The sequence below is a fragment of the Aplysia californica genome, unplaced genomic scaffold (genome assembly GCF_000002075.1).
Source record: "Aplysia californica isolate F4 #8 unplaced genomic scaffold, AplCal3.0 scaffold00089, whole genome shotgun sequence".
Classification (NCBI taxonomy): Eukaryota; Metazoa; Mollusca; class Gastropoda; order Aplysiida; family Aplysiidae; genus Aplysia; species Aplysia californica.
Genome location: NW_004797359.1, coordinates 719,518 through 740,103, shown reverse-complemented (window position 1 = coordinate 740,103; position 20,586 = coordinate 719,518). Strand labels below are relative to the sequence as shown.

The 20,586-nt window shown below is 40.1% G+C and overlaps 1 protein-coding gene across 1 annotated transcript in view; it reads right to left on the bottom strand.

The window, feature by feature from the left end:
- LOC101862860 (asparagine--tRNA ligase, cytoplasmic) overlaps positions 1-19,762 on the bottom strand; it is a gene marked incomplete at its 5' end in the record, with an annotated part of 30,010 nt that extends 10,248 nt beyond the window's left edge. Inside the window, 12 exon segments of the mRNA XM_035968837.1 lie at positions 128-263; positions 748-869; positions 2,187-2,342; positions 4,254-4,310; positions 4,550-4,636; positions 5,654-5,740; positions 6,431-6,501; positions 7,120-7,198; positions 7,838-7,927; positions 8,446-8,538; positions 18,330-18,395; positions 19,680-19,762. Of these exon segments, the coding sequence (XP_035824730.1) occupies positions 128-263; positions 748-869; positions 2,187-2,342; positions 4,254-4,310; positions 4,550-4,636; positions 5,654-5,740; positions 6,431-6,501; positions 7,120-7,198; positions 7,838-7,927; positions 8,446-8,538; positions 18,330-18,395; positions 19,680-19,762 (1,127 nt within the window).
- Between the last annotated feature and the right edge of the window lie 824 nt (positions 19,763-20,586).

Genomic DNA, 20,586 nt, shown 5'->3' with positions numbered 1-20,586 from the left:
GAGTGACTTGCCGGAGATCAGGGTTAAAACTAAAGATTCAGAACAATGTATACTTCAAGAGCAGTAGAATTTTCAGAACAAAAAAAGTCACCCATGATGAAGGATTTGGGCTAAATGGTCAACTCACAGGGTTGAGCTCATACACAATGTTGCCAAAGGGCGACTTGAGCACACGGTCCACAACATCACACACTAGGTCCTCAATCTTGTCCATGAGCTCGTCGAAGTTGATGAAAGGACACTCAGCCTCAACGTGACTGTACCTGTGGACACAGATGAGAAACCAGTGTGAGTGTGAAACAGAGTTAAAACGAAGCACACTATAATAATAGATATTATTATAATGCCAGAAAAAGCCATAGGACACATAGGCGTTATAGAACGAGGGAAAACAGTGTAGTAGTTTACACTGACTTGACGTGGCAACTGCCATGTTCCCCTGGAACCAACTATTTAAATAGAAACACAATAGGGAGGAAGGGGAGAAAACCACATCAGATTAATCAATGTTTGTATGTTTATGTTCTGGTATATCCACCCAAATTTTCCCATATGAATAAAAACAATGTTTTTATCTTTTGTATCTTAACAAAAGAGGCATAACAGCCGCATTTTTACAGAATTAAAATCACAACTTAGCCAAGCACCAGATCCCCAAGGCACTTATGTGTAGGGCACAGAGCTTGCTGCCAAGAAGGGGTATTTGCCATAAAAATGCTATTTATTATCAACAGTATTATTACTTACTCAGCAAGATTCCTGTGAGTTCGTGAGACCTCAGCCCTGTAGGACTGAGCCATACAAAACACATCACCCATAGACGGCATCACAGTCTCCAGATACAGCTGAGAGCTCTGGGTCAGATATGCCTGGGAGAGCAACCAAAAACAACATTTTGATTTACTCCTCCTTCATGAATGTGGACAACATCTAACTGAGAATGTTTTAGAATACTAAAGCATGTATGCAATCACAGGTAGCGGATTAGTCGAAAAAAAATCCCTCATTTCACCCACTAACTATTGATAGTGATCACCCATGCTGTGGTGGTGATTTTGAGATTTTTTTATAGATCTTAGAAAATGTTATAAATTCAGTAAGATTTTAAATAACCCACAATCTATATAATATAATTTCTGAAAGTCCAATGACCCATATTTTGAAATAACTGACAGCTTATAGAAAAATATTTTTGTTGTTGTGACCCTGACCTTGACTTTTAAGGTCTAGAGAGAAAATGAAATCATAACTCCATTTTTCGCCGTTGCTCAAGTTACAATACTCCTCTGAAGTGTATTAAATATGTTGCCAAAACATAGCAAACTTACTCTTCCTTTAGAAAATAAATAGTTTATGGGGTCTGTATAACCTAAAAAGGATAGCCGTGTAAAAAAAATTATGACATTGCATGTTCACAAAACCACTGCTCTAACAATACATCCCCGCACATTTACCCCCCTCCCCCTCCCCCCATATATACCACACATACATGGCGTCTTTCTGACCTCTCCTGACACTGGAACACGCTCAGGTACGTGTCTTACATGTTTGTCTACGCCACATACAAGTGTTGGTGTGGTAGAAAGCCTCTATGTGGTACCCCAAGATGATGGTATATCCAATTGAATAATCACGGTACATGTTTGTGTATCATAATCAATAGTTTAACCATATAAAAATCCTCAGAGCTGAGCAATGCACAGTCTCTTAGAATAGAGTAGATAAGTTTCGTTGTAGAAGAAAAATGAACTAAACTACATCAGCGGGGGGTTGTTTGCTCCGCAAGCGATTTCAGTGATTCCAGAGTCCATGTTAGAAAGCTGCAGGTGCAATGAATACAAGCTATTTCATTGATTTTCAATGAATTAACTAAAAAACAATATACCCCCCCCCCCCCCCCGGGGGATTTCTTCTATTTTCGGTGAATTCAAGTTTTTGTTGATTCTAAGTTCAGTGGAAGCGAGTTTCAAGGTAACTTGAAGACCAGCTGTTTATACCAAGGCTAAGACAATAAGATAGCTTAAGTCTCTCACAGTATAACCTGTACATGGCCACTAAAAAGACAAATTCTGTTCTCCTTCACTGTAATCAGTGCTGCCATGATTCTTCCAGATCCCGCCTTCATGCAGCGAATGCTGAGAAAACAGTCAACAAAACAACTTGCTGGGAAGGAAAAGAAAACAAACCTCCTCCCCAAAATAGTCGACTTTGAAGAGAGTGGAGCCCCCCTCCACCTGACACTGTACCAGGGTGGGTGGCTGAAGCTCAAAGTAGCCGCGACTAAAGAAGTGTTCCCTGAAGCAATGGGTGACCACAGACCTCATCTTCATGATCTTGGCAGTCTGAAAAATAAACAGACAGACATACAGACAAAGTGCAATTCACTACGGAAGAAACTTGAAGTAAAATTTTCAGTACTTGATTACTTGATTACTTGATCCTGGGAACAACATCATAGCTCTCCGGGCATTACCAACAATTGTCATTAGTACTGCTTAATCAATTTAGATCTATACTGAGCTATTCACTCTTAATGAAGCAGACAAGGAGACCACTCCAACTGAAAGAAATAAAAAGTGCAAATTGTACCAGCAACTCCCAAACTACAAGCAGGAACTTGTGAGAACGTGTCTAGACGCTATATTGCCACCAAGAGGTCCATATGAATCCCCCCCCCCCCCCCCGAAAAAAAGTATTTAAAAATATTTTTAAAAACTTTACCCGCGGAGATACCAATAAAAACGGTCAAAATAGAGATAGAGACACACGATTTCACAGACTTAAATCTACTTGGTCATCATCCGGATATATTGTGACAAATTTACAAATAAAAACTCTAAGTCTGAAAGAAGTTAGAGTTAGAGAGCACATGCTCTTTGTGACGTCTGTTTCGGGCGATACACGCTCTGGGGCGCTTGACGAAATTGTCTGTGATATTTTCTTGCTGAGCCTTTGCTGTACTTGGATCATGTAGCCTATGTTTTAAACTTCAGATCGTACTTCAATAAGCACCGAACATATTCTCTAGCAATAGTTAATGCAGTACTATGTCGACGAACTGACGTTTTAGGTTCTTTGCTCACAAACTCCATCACCATCGCCACGTTCTCAGGAGTGCGCATTTCCATCGGTATCCCACAGTGGTTGACTTATTGACATCTTGTTTTTATTTTCAACAGAGCCATGCGGCTTTATATCAGCCACTCACTTAAGTCAGTAGGTTATTGTTATTTTATTTGGTATTTTCTTACCATATATGGTGTTAATCCCAAACAATACACAGAAGAGATTCCATGTACGCTTCGGGGACTTTGTTTCGATATCAACGATAAAAATGCGTTGTTCAGCAGTGAACTGTATCTTTGGAGTAGCCGTGGCTGCTTCCAAGCTACTGTTGTTTTTGTTACGTGTTTCTCCTTCTGGATGGCTCAGTTTGTTTCCTGTCAATTTCCTTGTGAATTGTGAACTTTGGTGCAAAGTTATAGGCTTTCTTGCAGGTAAAGGTTTTTTTTTGTGAATCAGTAGGTACATCTGCCACGATTAATAATTTTGTCAGAAAAGGGTACAAAACAGCTCTCACTTATTCATTGTCCTGGAAAAGAACTTTTGTGTACTGCCTTGTTGTTTGTGCACTGTTTTTCCTTGCCAATACATTGACAGAGAAAATTATATATAGTTGAGCAGAAAAACCACAGAACAGGTTCCAACGAACTAACTGAAAAGAATTAAAGACGCATAACTGATCAGATAAACTTTTAAGCAAATGAACATAGTTCACGAAACCATGATTAATCATCTTTTTCATCAAATCCAAATTCTCTGGATCTATAACAACATCCACCAAACCAACGCCAAGACTACATGCAAGCGATAAAGACTTGTTATCATCAACAAAGAGAAGCGTTCTCAATACGGGGAACCTAACCTTGCGTCACCATACCAAAGATTCTCCAGTAGTGGAGAATCTTTGACCACACTGCCGTATGCCGACAAAACGCCTTTTTTATTTACAGTAGTTTCAAGAAAAAAAGACATTTTGTCAGCGTAACCATTAAAGAAAAGGTTTCTTCCGTAATTTAAATTCTAATTTATTCAAAAACTAGTTACAGTTTCACTTTGATTTTTTCCTACATGTAGGGTAACTGATCAGGCTATCAATTTAGCATATTAAAAAATTGGCACCAAAATGATAAAGAGGCGTCTTGTCAACTGACGGCAGCATCGGGGTAGTCACTAAAAAGGTTTGTTCTTACGTTTTCTCCACGAAGCATCATATGTCTGTTGTCCAGCTGTACATCAGGATGAGCTTCCTGTAATACAAGAAGAATAATTGGTCAAGGTTCCGTTTGGCATGGTCTGAATTTAACAACCTACAAAGTATTCATCTTATAAAAGTAAATATTGATAATACATCTCAATGCATTATATTTAGACTATGTGAGACACATAATTTTTTTTAGCTTTGCAGTGACGAGCTCAGCCTCTTCTTAGATTTTTTCATCCACTTTAAACAGTTTTTATTTGTCACGATCAAGGTGAGGACACTTACTTCGTTGAGTAGTTTTTTGGCACCACCTGCAGGAGATGCGCCTATAACTTCCCAAAAATCCACAGCCATTTCATGGTTGTCAGGGACCTGATGAATGCAGAGGAAGAAATGTAAGCATCAAACACAAATAAGTCAGAGTTGACCATCAAATGACACACAATAGCCACAGCATAAAATAACATTTTCACTAAAACATAATTTGTCATGTATGCGCAAAACAGAAATCTCACTCTCAGAGAAACAGAAACTTAAGGAAAGAAATGCCATTCATTTCACATTATATTTGAAAAATTCATCATCATCATCATCATCAATGCCGTTCACCCCTGGCAGGGTATAGGCCACATACAAGCTCCTTCCATTTATCTCTGTCCTGAGTCATCCTTCCAAGCTCGTTCCAAGTGAGCTTCATTTCTCTCGTTTCCATTTCCACGCATCTCCTCCATGTTTCCCGTGGCCTACCCCTGCCTCGTGCTCCTTGTGGGTTCCACTGCAGTGACTGTCTTGTGATGTTTCCGTTGGGCTTTCTTATTAAGTTGTGTTCAATCCATCGCCACTTTCTAAGTCCTATTTCTACTTCTATATCCTTTTGTCCTGTCCTTTCCCACAGCTCTTCATTTCTTATTCTATCCTGCCACTTAATTCTTAGAATACTCCTCATACATCTGTTGATGAAAGTCTGGACTTTATTCAGTACTGTCTTCGTTGTCTTCCAAGTTTCCCAGCCGTAGAGGAGCACAGACTTGACGTTGGAGTTAAAGAGTCGAATCTTGGTACGCTAGCTGACCCAAAGTCTACTTTATTTGAGCCAAAACTAATGTTCATTTCAAGAATATTTCACAAGTACATATACAATTTGTTAACGCTTTAAACTAAGAAATAAAAGACAATCCTGTTGCTGATATTTAGGCTACCTAGAAATATAGAAAAGACGTTCATTTATACAGGATTAATCATAACTATTGAACTAATAAAAAGCTTCATTTTCAAATATGGCACAGGGAAATTTATAAAGACTAAAATCTTGAAAACTGCACACATAAGGTTTTTGAAGACATGAATAGGACATAACAGAGACAATTTCATCAAGTGTTATCAACTCACTGTCTTCCCCTCTGACACTTGTGAAATTACTCCAAAGACACAAATGGCAGCCTCCGTGGCAAGAGTAAGGGCATCGTATGTCTGGCACTAATGACAGAAACAAAGACGTCGATTTTGTGAAAGAGAAGCACACCTACAAGATAACAACACTCCAGAGTTGGGAAAATGCAGGGCAGTCAGAAATAGATAATACGAACAGTATAAATGTAATACCAACTTGCATAGCTGACAATCATCCCCAAAAATTGAATGTGTTATATTCATTAATATTCACTACAAAAGGGTCAAATTTGGGCAGCGTCAGATAGTTTGGGAATTTTGAAATTTATGGTAAGAAAAATCATATTTACATAAAATTAGTCACCCAGTAATGGAGTTGAGAGAGACAGCAGATAGGGATGGGTACGATAGGAAAAAGGTAAAATAGAACAGCATTATGGCCAGAAGTAGAACAAGCAGTAGTGATAACCAGTAGTGCCAGAAATTAATGATTTGGACACACGCGAAAACTTCTTGTAAGATAATACTAGATCTAACATTTGTGCATAAAAAGATAAAATAGTATAATCACTATCACTGGCTAGCTTATATTAAAACATATCACTGCTTATAGGAAAATATTCACACAGCACAACATCAAATTTTGTTCTTTACAGAAAGGACATATCACAGGAATAATCAATAAATGTACAGATCGCGCACAAGTTTCACAGCTGCTGAGTCACAGCCTTATTTACCAGTTCACTTCACTTCTATAAATCTTTTTAAAAGACTTACCAGTTTATTCTTCATTACACATAGAAGAAACCCTGATCCGTCTCTTATTATCACAAACATGAGGCGCTTTCCTGAAAATGAGAAGCCCAATGCAATTGCTGAATATAAGTTACAGAATACATACAGTACAACAATATGTCTTTGGTGGAGTCATACAATTATGTAAATACTGATCAACATTTGTGGACTTGAAAATTTAAGCAAAAGTCACAAATGAAACAAGTAAAACATCACAGGCACAATCAAACCGTGCCTTTCACTGACATCTGGGTAAATAAAAAGTAGAGGTTTAAAAAGATGATATTTTTCAAAAGCTGTTGCTTATTCTTGCCTTTTCAGGGCAAAAGAAAAACATACCTAATTTTTAAGAGACTGGAGTCTAAAAGTTAGTTTTGATTCAAAAGAAAATTATAGACTATCAAAACAAAGAAATACACATGGCTAAATTAGGTCAGGAGAATAGAGAATACTTTTGAAAAATATGATACCAGGAAATAAATCATTAAAACTGAAAAATATACACATTCTGTATAAAATAGAATTAGTTTGTTTTTTTTTCAAACGAGAATTCAAATACTATTGCTGTAAATGTGCTGACCAACTATACACTAAGAGCCTTTGATTGTGACACGCAGTTTGACCTACATTATACGATGACTTGTCGACCAAAAACATCCCCTTCCTCTCACCTATTCTGCTAATTCGTTGCACCCACCCAAAGATCTTCACTCTCGTGCCTCGGGTCTTCACTGCATCCCTCAGTTTGATCTAAAAGATATCAAATGCATGGGCCATCAACATCAAACCTAACTAATTGGGTTATTCTCAGTTTCAGCAATTAACATCAACGACTTATTTCCACAGTTGAGTGAGAAACATAAACCTTATGAGAAATATACACTGAAATATTTTAAACAACAGAAAATTAAAACTCCAAAGACTGAAACCTCCTATTCATTTGTTACATCACCACACCCCTACCCATCCTTATCTGTAATCTCAAGTTAAAAGATTTCCATCCATGCATAGATCAAATAGAAAAAGAAAATCCAATCTGTATTTCAAAGGTGATTTTATTTGTAGCTGAGACTTAACGAGCAAGACAATGTTCTAAGAAGCAAAAAAGTCTCCTTTGTGTGTTTTAGTAAGAGGTTTACAGCATCTGAAACACAACTATGTCATTGTCATACAAGTGCCAAAGATTAGAGGTGTCAAGATAGTACCAAACACAAAAAAGAGGAGGGGACGTAAGGACGATAGATGTTTGATAGGAAAGAAGCAGCAAACCACGCTAGAGCACCTGCCAACCAACCACATTATTTCTTAGTTAAGCACACATGAAGGATGAATCCAACCAATAACTAGAAGATACAACTACACAGTCTGTTGTCATAACAAAACACCTACTTTTGTTGGCGCAGGCAGACTTGCATCATTCTCAATGGTGATCTTCTTGGCTGCCTCAATTGCTTTCTCTCTTCTCTCGGCATCTTTTCTCTGTCAATGAACATGTAACATATGCAGCGATCTGAAACATGACAACATTTTCTAGACAACCTAAATATTGCCTACCGAAGTAGTCTGTGGGGATAGAACTTGATTTTTTCCCTCTGAAAGATTTTTTCTACACCCACAGTCCTAACATGACAGAAAAGTGCTTTGTTACTGAAGTATTACTGAAGTATCCTGAAAGATCCAGAGAAGGAATTAACCAAAAACATGCTTTGCACGCTCCTTATGATTAGGCTGGAAAATTGAACCTTTCAGTTTGAACGTAATTCTTCATTAAAAAGCGATGTTAAATACATGTACTTAAAGTACCAATGAAAATACTTCTCACTAAACATTCTCCTGAATGAAAGTAACAAGCAAAACTGTTATAGTGTGCCCAAGGAGAAGTTTTAAGGGAACAAAATTCTTTTATAATGCACAGAATACACATCAGACAACCAACACAAAGGAGCCCACAAAACGTGATCTTTACTACCTAGTAATCTAAGACACACGAGACTCACAGATGCTTCATCCAAACTCGCTTTCTTGTACTGCTCTTTGTGCCAGATCTTCTGAACCCTCCTCAGCTGTGACTTGGCTACTGGGCCATAGACCTGAGAGAGAAAAACTATCCACGTAAACCAACTCAGGGCCCGCAGAAACAGTAGTACAAGGAAATATGTTATCTATCTCAAAGGAGCGCATTCCAAATCATGTAGATGAGAGTACAGAAACAAACAATCTTTGAATAAATACAGACGTCAACAAAAGTTAAGGACCACCTAGGAAGACAGTCTTGATTTGTAAAGAAATACGAAAAAAAGACAGCAAGGAATATTTCAAAATATTTGCACTGAAAATGTTAATGGGTTACCAATGGTTACTGCAAAGCCTCCTAAAGGACCAAAACCACCACGTGCAGCACGGAAATCTCGGGAAATTTTAGCCAAATTTGCTGTTTTTTATCGACTTGTGTGCGACACCACAGACATTCCTTAGAGGAATATCATTCAGTGTCAACAAGACTACATGTATGTGCCATCATTCATATCTGTTCCTTGTGTCCATTATTATTATTTCCCTTATTTTTCAATCATATTCATCTGCTTTATTTCTGTTCCGTTTCTGTCCCAGTCATGCATCGTCTGACGTATGTCTTCATTGTGCTTGATTATTTAAGTCCTCGTCAAGTCACAAATAGTGTTGACATTGATTGATTCCTCAGTTAAAATTTCTGGTACACGTCATAAACGGACGTACTGTCTCGAACTGTGCTCACGTTGGTGGCAATATAAGCCATCGTTTGCGCAAAATTCAGTATTGCATTAAAATACCACCACGGTGAAAGCTGAGAGACTTTGATCGTGCCAGAACTATGGCATGGCTGCAGGATGGTGTTAGAGCTCGAGAAGTTTTTTGCCAGAGCCTGCAGTGTCACACTCTGTCATTGTCCGCTTGAGGCATCGCCATCAAGCCACTGGATCAGTCCAAGAACGCCCACGTGAGGTCGACCCAAGAAGACCACTCAGTGTTTGCAAGTGGTCCTTAACTTATGTTGAAGTCTGTAGTCAACAAGAAAGTCAAAGTGCCTGATGTGAAGAATAAAAACTTCATGTCTTTTTCATACTACGAGCATAAGTTCCATTGCACACTTCAGATCGAACAGTTTTCACCAGATTAGTTTACATCAAACACTAACACATTTCCTCTGGAATTCTGAAGGGTTACACTAATCTTTAATATAGAAACGTTTACACAAATCTGAATGAACAAATAATTAGACAGCGATTATTGCTTTTTTTAAAATGTAGGTCTTTTTACAACCCCATTGACACAATATAGACCATTTAGAAGGCAAGATTCTGATTCTGCCTGTCAGGGTCAATTCAGGCTGAGAGTGATACAACATTCCAGCACAAAGACCGAGATAGATCTACTCGATAAAATTACTCCCCACTCAGGTATCTTTTCATCATATATTTATATAAATGACTATAAATCTCCGTCTCGCGGAAAAGCTTACAGCTCTTCCCACTTCTCATACACAATGTGCATACACATAATAATAATATATATGACACTTTTTAGTGGCAAAACTTGTGACAAGAAACTAATTTCACAGTGAACACATTCTTTGAATAAAGGTTCTCAAAACTTGTGTTCATTAAACATAATGTTGAGATTAGAAGAAAAAAAATGACAAACTTCCTTTTAAAAGCGATATTTTCCTAGCTGCAAACTTTTAAAAAAATCTGTAGAAACCACTCACTTGGATCGTTTATTAGTGGGCCTGTTTATTAAGAAATTTTATAGAATACGGCTCGTTGTGTTTACAAAAATATTGATCTGTTAAGACAAATTGATACAAGTCATTGTGCAAAAGCTTAAGAGTCTTGTTAGATAGTACGTAGTCTAAAACAGCCATATGCACTGCTCAATGCCGAAAGCTCCGTATGTCGGACTCTAGCGTGGAGATCATCAGTAGAGAATGCGTCGCCGTTTCGAGCTCTTCCTCTAAAGCTTTTTTGATGCACCGAGCCCGCTCACTGATGTGAAATCTCCTTGCTAGCCCGACTGTTTTTCTCTGCTGTAAACTCTTAGGATTAATTCCAGCCTGCGTCTGCCACTCTCATCCACTTTCGGACGCTTGTTGCTACGAAACCTCTGCATCCAACCTCAACTGGAAAGTGAATTGATTTCCAACCTGCCTCCTCACATTTTTCGACAAGCGCCTCGTATCGGTTTTCTTTCCGCTCATGTGCATTATATACGTTGTCTTCGTGAGGCACCGTGAGCTCCACCAGATGCACCTCTTTCTCTTTTTCCTCCCATAACACCAAGTCTGGCTTCTTTGTTGTTGGGATGGGGAAGAATCTCTCGCAGCCCATTAAGTCAGCAGCTTCCTCCCATGTGCCTCCGCTCTGGTCTTCCATGGCTTCGTTCGCTTTCTTTCTGTTGGGAACCTTACTTCCTTGCGGAACGAACACAATCTTGATTAGTCCATGCTTCTGTAGCTTGGGGGCGTATTTTCCTTCTTCCACCTGTTTTGTTGCCTTCGTGGTGAGCACTTTAAGCACCTCGTTTTTGTCTCCAAGCGTATCTGTTAAGAGCCAGGTTGTAGTTTGACGAAATGTGCTTCATGGTTCCTAGCTTACCCCATCTACACTTGTTAACCTCTTGTACCTTCTATCGGTTCACCGGTGAAGGCAAAACATCACACGTAGACGGGAGAAGAAAGCTTAGTCTAGATGTGTTCCACTTCCTGATGTCACTACAACCAACTTTTCTTTCGACTACATGCTCTTCCCATCTGGTCATTTGTCCTTGCTGGCTACACAGGATGAGACGAACTTCTCTCCTCTCAGCCTCCAACTTTCGCATAATATATGTCTTGATGCAGCTTTTCTTCTATCTCCTTGAGACATTTTCCTGAAAGGTCTGAAGTCTTACTTACTTGTCTTACCTGTCCACTGTGTTGGGGTCACTGCAGTCGGAACATGTCCATCTCTACTCTCCCGACCCCCCCCCCCCCCTCTTCAGGATCCATCCCAGAGTCTGTCTGCTTTTGTCTCCATCATAATCTGGTTGGAGATCCGTCGGACTAGTCCGCACAGGTGGCTGTGTTTCCTTTCTCCTCTTTGGATCCCCTTCTTCTCAAATCTACCTAGAGTATGGGACCTCTACCCGCCCTATTCTTCCTCAAATTTTCCCTTACAGCGGTTAGGACGGTTGGTGGGTCAGGTGTCAAATTCCCTCCCACTTTTGCTTCTCCAGCCAGCTTGTCTGCTCTCTCGTTGCCGGTTACCCCCGCGTGGCCGGGTAGAAGATCCAGGCCACTCTTTCCAGGCTGCTCTCCCTGATCGAAGCCTTCCAGTCCTCATACAGCATCCCTTTCTGTATCTTCTGTAGTGTGGTCATAGAGTCAGTAATGATTACTGCTCGCTGATGGCTTGTGTTCTTGATCCAGTGTAGAGCCTCACTTAGGGCTTTATCTCCATACACATACTTGATGTTGTCAGTGCAGTTGCTCTACTTTGCTCTTTCACTATTACCCCATCAACTCTGACACTGAAGGCCCAGCCCCATTTGACTCCTCTGTTGACTGATCCATCCATGAAGATCACAGCATCTCCATGTTCACTATGCTCTTCTGTCAGGGTTTCAATTTCAGCGTTTGTAGCTCCAAGTGGCCAGTTGGGACATTCTCTACCCAATGTTGCCTTCACTGTTGTGTACTCTCCGAGCGAATCATCGACCACGACCCAATCCCTGCGTCTCCTGATTTCTTGTATCTGGCAGCACTCGTTGATTGTGTTCGTGGCTTGAGTCATCCATTCTGTGCCCATCTTTAGCCTTGATGTCATCTGCCGTCCCACTTTCTTATGTAGAGGGTTCATCTCGTCTGCGCTGACTCGCAAGAAAGGCTTGGACTTGTGCCAGTTTGTGCCTCTCGTCTGCACATGGGAAGCATAGGAAGTATCTCACTGCTTTAGCTGAGGTGTCTCGTGTGCACCCTAGGATTGCCTTCATTCCTTTATTTTGTGTCGTTGCAGCTGCGCCTTTGATAGAGCCAAGAGTCCGAGCCCGTACTCTACGACAGAGAGTACCAGTGTCTAGTAGAGGATGACAAGGATGTTCTTAGCTCTGGCCATCATTTTAAGGGCTGTTAGGCTTTTTCTCGCCCTGGAGATTGTTCTCGTAATGTGATCTTTGCCAGTGATGCCCAAGTATTTCAGTGTGGGTTCCTTCTTCAGCACTTTGCCTCCAGTCGAGATACTTGGCATGTCATCGTGCACTGCATGGTTATTCAGTGTGCACCACAGTGCACAGGCTTTGTCTGGTGAAGTTTCCCGTTGTTCGCTTCACACCACTGTTCAAGTCTGTCGAGTTCTTCCTGTTCTCTCTCTCGCCATTACCCAGCCCCAATCTGTCAGGTTGTGCTGGACCGACAATGCAAAGATGATCTCATCAGTTGAAACTTCTGCCTTCCACTTTCTCTCTGTTTTGACATCTGGAGGTTGGCCGCTAATCTCATGATCTTTTGATTCTCTCAGCATCATTACAGTTTTAATCTTGCCTGCTTTGTAGATCTTCACGATTGACGTGAGAGGTTGTTGAAGCGCACCTCTCTGTCCGTATTGGGATGACATGTTGATGGTGTGGGGTAGCCCAAGCCACTTCCTGGTGTAGCTGTTTCGCGTTCTTTCAATCATCTCAACTCTCGACAGAGCAACTTCATACATTGTCAGTGGCCACGCCAATCGAGGGTAGATGGCAAACTGTAGACACCATATCTTATGATTTCCCGGAAGCTTTGTCTGGTTAGTTTCTTTCAGCCCAACTTCAGCCTGCTTCATGATTACCACACCTGGACTTTTATCAGACAGAGTTTAAGAAATATTTAACAATAAGTTGCGCCACGAATAAGTATCTGCATAGTTTGCTTTTTGGAATGTTCCTGTGTCCAATCTTCCTTCACGTGTAAGCACGCTCCCTAACTATTTAAATTCTTCATCTTGTTTAAGCTGTGTCCCGTAGATGGTAAGGTTTAGTAGGACTGAGTTCCAATGATCACATGATCCGTGCATGCATGTCTTGACCAAAGTTGAGCAGGAATAATCTTTAGAAGAGCACAATGCCAAAATAATGCGTCAGCGATCAACTCTGGGTTATCACAAATCCTGTGTAAACACAAGTGTTTCGATCTGATTCAGTGGAACGCTTAACCTTAAATGACTTCCGTCGCCAAAAGCTTGTAAAACAAATGTTTGAACTGCTCTCATATAGGTACTGTCGGTACAGATGTTCTAAGCTGTCATCCAACAAAGGTTTCTGAGTCTTTTAAAATGTTTTTTAAGGTAACAACATTTTTTTAACCGTTCAAAATTCTCCAGTTGTCAGGCCAAGGAAAAAAACATCTTGAATATGCCCTTTTCCATTTGCAGAGTTGAAAGCACTTTCTTCTTCAGTTTCCCTTTGTTCTTTGTGTTGAGAGTTCTACAAAATTTGCCCTGATTTTGTGCTTTCTTAATATTATTTCTCTGGAAGCCAACATTCGAATACTTTTCTCTTTTTTTCTTGTATCAGTATTTCAATTCATCCATGAGAGCAGAAAGAAATTTCATTTTTCTGTTCACTGCCCTCTTGCTTTCAGCTCACAGGTCAGACACCATAAGATTTTTATTTTCAACTTGAATTTTTTCTTTTTCTCTTTACTGTTGCCATTGTAAGTTTACATTTTAGCCTAGAAAATAAACACACTTGAGGATGGGGTACCGGGTGTTTTGTCATGAGCACTGCTTCCTCAGATGTGTGTCTCTTCGTTCCATTATCCTTTTCCTGTCTTCTTTGTCTTTGATGCAGTTCTGCTTTTCCTATTGCATGAAGTGCAGTCTCTTCACTGGGTTCTTGCTTCGCCGCTCTCTGTCTCTTCACTATAACTTCTTTTTTTTTCAACAGGGGTCAGCTTTGCCTGGGGGTGAAAATAGCAAATGTTTATTAAAAGTCTCGTGTTAGAAATCAACTATCAATAGGACCTACCCTCCATATAATTAATCTAGATCTAGCATAAGTGGTGTAGTGCTGAAGTCAACCAAGCCTAGCTGATTTTCTGCAAAGAAGATTCTTATTTCTTATTTCAGTCTATATCTAAGTCTCTGCAACAACACGAAATGCACGTCTTAATCTGAACTAGATAAAATCTCTAGATCTAGACCGACGTAGAACTAATTAGTGAAAATGGTGAAATGGTGTAGGTTTAACGTCCCTATAGGGTTGCTCAATTGTGGGAGAGAACAAGCCAAAGGCCAGTAAAGGAAGATATTCAGGTGAAGAAATGGAAATGAATTGGACACACCCTGAGGAGACCCCCGACAAGCATCATCAGGCAGGCTTTAACGTGGAACCCACAAGGAAAGCGTAAGAAGGGAAGACCAAAGATGACATGGAGGCGAGCGGTACAAGCGGAAATTGAAAAAGCGGGGACATCATGGAAACAGATAGAAAAGGATGCTTAGGACAGGCTTCGCTGGAGTAATGTTTTTGATGGCCTGTGCTCCACTGGGAGTTAAAAAAGGCAAGAGAGATAGGGTTTTTGGGGGGAATGGAGCCAAATTGAAAATTCGTGAAAAGGGCCCTTCTCAAGGACACAACGTCAGACCGAGCTGAGGCTCTATTCCCAAAACCCGCAATCTCACGATTACATGCATACTACTCAAAACAAGTTAGGGACCACTACGGTTTTCACTATAGTATGATTGAGACTGTGGGACAAACAAGTATTGAGACGTTAAGTGAGTGAGTTGATGGCATTGTAAGGTTTAATTTACGGGTGAAAGGGGGCCAATTTTCTGTAAAATTGACCCGGTTTTTCACAATCACTCAGGTGATTTTCAGTGAGTGGTATAGGTTAAAAACCAATTCAGGGTAATCCACACTTCCTACACTAATGCCTGAGTGGGTTTAACGGTGCTAGGGGTATTTACTGCGGGCACATTAAGCGATTTTTAACAATGCTTTCAAGAAGACGTCTAAGCAACATCGACAGGGGACGAGCCCTAGCTTGGCTCCACGAAGGGATTGCTGTCCTCGAAGTGGCAAGGCGGCTTGCTGTGAGTCATTCAGTGATCATCAGACAGAGAGACCGGGTTGCTGCAGCTGGAACTGCTGTTGAACGAAGGCGGTCCGGACGGCCACGTTACACCACATGACGAGAGGACCGGGCGATCCCTAGGAACAGCCCTGGAAACTCGAACCTGCACTGCCCGTCACATCAGACAGCAGGTGGCACCCCCAGGCAACGTTGGAATCAGCGACAAGACCATTAGAAACCGGCTGCGTGAGATTGGTCTACGCTCCAGACGACCAGCAGTCCGGGTCCCACCGACACAATGTCAAGCCCACCGGATTGCCTGCAGAACCTGGTCCGCCCAGCATCTGAGGTGAACACGCCCGCAATGGTCTACTGTGCTCTTCACGGATGAGTCCAGGTTAACATTGTTTTTCAAAGATGGCAGGAGCTGTGTTTGGAGGCGTCCTGGTGAGCGCTTCCACGACGACTGTGTACAGGAGCATGACAGGTATGGAGGAGGCTCCGTTGTGGTGTGGGGTGGGATTGGAATCATACCACCGGACCCTCCTGCATCGCATTCAAGGCACTCTGATCGGTATCCGCTGGAGGGACAAGATTCTCCGCCCCATTGCAATTTCATCTCTTCGGGCAATGTGCCAGGGCGCGATACTCCAGGATGACAACGCCAGACCTCACCGCGCTCGAGTGGTGGATGACTTCCTGCAGCAGCAGCACGTGATCAGGCTTGACTGGCCAGCCCGATCACCGAACCTTAGTCCTATTGAACACGCGTGGGATGCTCTTGGGCGCCGAGTAAGAGACCACCAGTCACCCCCCATACAATGACTGTTTTCTTACAAATGGTGTCCACACGCGATTTGGAGCCCTCATTGTTTATGATGGTTGTGATATGAATTTTAAAAACATGGGTTACCTCCTTCAACATCTGAAATTACCCATTTTCCATTTTAAATGTGTATAATGTCGTTTGCAAAAGGTGATATGATGAATAAAGACCCCTCCAAAACAATTTTGAACCGTGTCATGTTTTTCAGGATTATGTACTATGTGTGACTTAAAGTGGTCCTTAACTTTTTTGGAGTAGTATATTTAGAACCGAGACCACCCTATTTAGTTGGGCGGTAACGCTTAGTACTCTTTGATAACATATAGATATATCTACATAGAAGGTTCTGGACTTTGGTAGAACAAAAGTAGGTTGCATTATTACCATCATCGACGTGGAAAAAAGGAATGTTTTGTCTTTCATTTTACTCTATTGTTCCCTCACTATTACTCTCAATTTCATCATGTTACCTAAATTATAGAATCACACCTCAGGAGTTCTGTTGAAAAAATACAGACACATCTTTCATATACATGTAATAAATATTATGTTTTGTTAGTCAATTAAGTATAAAGTACCCACTTTCAACCCGAACGTTGGTCAGTTGAGCTACATTCCTTCCCGTTATCTTATGTTCTCTCCTGTTACTCTCAATTCTGTCATCTTACCCGAAATATAAATTACAATTCAGGTGTGTTGTTGAAAAAGCACAAACATGCCTTACGTTTAAACCTCTTTCGTTTACTCCAGTTAGCCTGGCACATTCTTTCCAAAACTGTTTTCAATTAATTAAGTTATGGAGTACATCACCTTCTCTCGTGTTACTTTTTATCCTCTCCTGTAACCAAAACCCGGGTAACAGCAGGGAAAGTAACAGGATGGAATTCTGTACCTCTTACCCTGACGACCACTAACGGGGTAGAGCTCTTGGTTTGTTTTACCATTGAAATTAAACAATGGCAGACCTCCTAATCAAAAGAGAGAGTATCAGATTTCTGTATATTAAGTCGTTTTACACCCTGGTAACAGGAGGGAAATAGCATAAGTTCAAATACTCACCACGTTGTGTTGAGCTTGGCTCTGTATCTTTCAACCGTGCATTGCATAAGCTCAGCTGTCTCGTGTCATAAAGGAACAGCAAGGGAGTCTTCACTCACAAAATCTCAAATAAAATAAATCTAGATCTAGGGAACATCCATCTGTGTGAAATGCTGAATAATAGGAGAGAAGTTTGAAATGGGTCAAACAAAATGTGGAGATAAAGCGATCAATAACAAATAATAATAAGAAAAGGACGGGCATCTAGTTTGTTGTTGTTGTTGATGTTGTTGTTGTTGTTGTTGTTTGTTTTTGTTTTTTGGGGGGTGGGGACTTCGGTATTGCTATCCAATACTCTATACAATTGTGAAATATTTAATCCCTGACTCCAAGACATTTATCTCTGTGCATGTTTTTAAAAGAAATATCTGTGTTGAAGATTTTGCCGTTTTTGCTTACAGAGCAAGATTTGCCTAAGAACTGTAAAAGCTCTATGACTTTGGCAGTTTTGAAAACCTAATTTTAAGGTCAAGGAACGTTTTACCCTATTCAAGAACATAGAGTCAATGACAATTCTATGCAATATTTCATATTTGTTTCAAAGGTCTGGAATCGTAAATTTTAAAAATGTGCCCTTTTTAAAAATGACTTAGCAATGCTCATAGTCAGATTGGTCGCTGTTAAGGACAAGCGGACTAACCCAGATTTCGGGGATTTCCAGAAATCTTGACCTATTCCAAAAGTGGGCAATGCCACTTGAAGAAGTTCAGTTTCATTGGTGTGTATATTTGTTTGGTAGAGAAAACTCTCCTTGTCTTTTAAAGAAACTAAACAAAGGGCAAAACCTTTATCTTCGATTTTTTCAAAACAGCATTTTTCGAGATAAACCCTTTGTGCTTAAAAGCGACCAAGTAAACAAACCATACCCTGCATGACAAAAGCTGTCCTACCTGCTCTGGATTTTTTGAGTCCCAGTAAATCAAAGGAAATGGTTCTTGTCCTGCCTTTCTCATTGCCTGGGGAGAGGGGGGTGTACAAGATAAACAAATGAACACGTTTAAAGACAAGATGCTACATGTTTACAACAATGTTTCAATCCAAACTCAAATGTATTAAAAAAGCATACTACACACACACACACATATATATATATATTTATATATATATATATATATATATATATATATATATATATATATATATATATATTATATATATATATGTGTGTGTGTGTGTGTGTGTGTGTATGTGTGTGTGTGTGTGTGTGTGTGTGTGTGTGTGTGTGTGTGTGAGTATGTGTGTGTATTTTAATGCAGGTGTTAATCCTTTTAGCAACATAGTAGAGCAAAATTGGCTTACAGGATCGTGGTTTGCCGTCTTTTCTACAAGCCACAGTTAAACTGAACATAATCAAATGCAAAGTCAAAGCTGTTTTTACTTAAATGAATCCAGTCCTGCAAAAAACGGAACCCCCTACCGCACCGGAGAACAGGAAGCTATGTTTACTCATGTTCTTGAGCCGTCCCCATGGTTTATCTAGCAAATCATGACTGAGTATTGTTGATGGGGCCATAAAACATGAACTCAATCGTGGAGATTGTTTTAAATTATCAGAAAGAGGAAGAAAAGAAACTAGAATTCTTTTTAGAATATCACTCTGAAGAAACTAAAGTGGTTTCTTCCTGAATGTACAATACTTGGAAGCAGTCATAAGTATACGTATTGGATGATGTATGCTGTTCAAAATCAAAACAATTATTCAGTTATCTTTCTCTTGACGCAGTTTAAACATGATTGTCGTAAAGTGTCAAACTCATCAACAACTTGTAGAGTGGTAATAATATTCTGAGGCTCTTCTCAATGCTAATGGAGCAAACTCAACAACTCACGTCTGAACGTGCAGAAACTTATGTAAGCGTATTTATCATGCAGAGGTGCAAAAGCAACACTGATGCAAACTTTATATTGGGGTAGTGAACAGTGGTGGAGATAATGTCAACAGTGAGGGGCATGCCGGTCTGTGCTGCAAAAACAACTTGTTGTTTATATTACTCTGTGCCATATTGTGAATGTTGATGAAGACCTTGCATTAGCAAATTATAGCAAGTCTGCAGCTTGGTCTCGCCTATAACCTCTCAAAAAGTTTTACAGAATGAAGTGTGCTTTCAGGAGAAGTGGGTGTACCTTATAAAGTAATGAATCCACCCACAAACAATAGCATACATTTGAGCACAGCATGCTTTCACGTAGCATTAGCCCAGGCAGAGATTACGGTACCCGTATTCAGAAGGTCACTTTACCTGAAGAACAGTTCTCAGCGGATTGTCTTTGGTTCCATCTCCTGTTTCGTCATCTCCTTTATACTTGGATGTGTATATTTCCGCTGAAAATAGAATAAATAATTGTATTTGCAGAATATATATTTCTAAAGTACTTTGTATGAACTTTAAGATATAGACTCTAGTTCAAGATATTATGTTCATCATTAGAGGATGAAGTGATGCCAGTTACATAATAAAAGTCAGAGACATACGAAAAAAAATACTGACACAATAACAAATCAAGATTTTATTCCTGCACACTCAAAATATATTTGTTTTAAAAAGAAGATGACCACTTTATATTACCACTATACACTCTAATGGTACAGGTACCCAAATGTCTATGTCCACTACTTTTGAAACAAACTCATTCCCCAGCAAATGATCAAGATCAAGCATCTTGATTACGTAGATCATGTACTGACTAACAAAAAGAAAGCCTCTCTTTTACTCATATCACACACAATGAGAGTTAAAAATCATTATTAAGCTCCACTATTTTTTTTCTTTCTTGTCATATCGTGGCCTGGAACCGAAGTTATGGAATATCACATCCACAGTCAAAAGATACTATATGTAGCAAGACCATATGCATAAGGCATGTACCGTAGCATTATGTGACTTTACTAAATCTTAGCTGATGACCTTAAACTGCGAGTTGGAATGTACAGTCTTAACAGATTTGATAAATATGATTGTGCATTATCATTCAAACATTAAGTCTTTTAACTTTCTCCAATGATGTTCCTGATAACTTCTTCTTCTTCTTCTATCCCGTGGTTGGGGCAACCGTTGGGGCACCACTGCATTTGAAAACCAGCTCTCGCCATCAATTTTTGTCCTTTGCTCTCCTCAGATTGTCACCCATCATCATTCCTGTCCACTC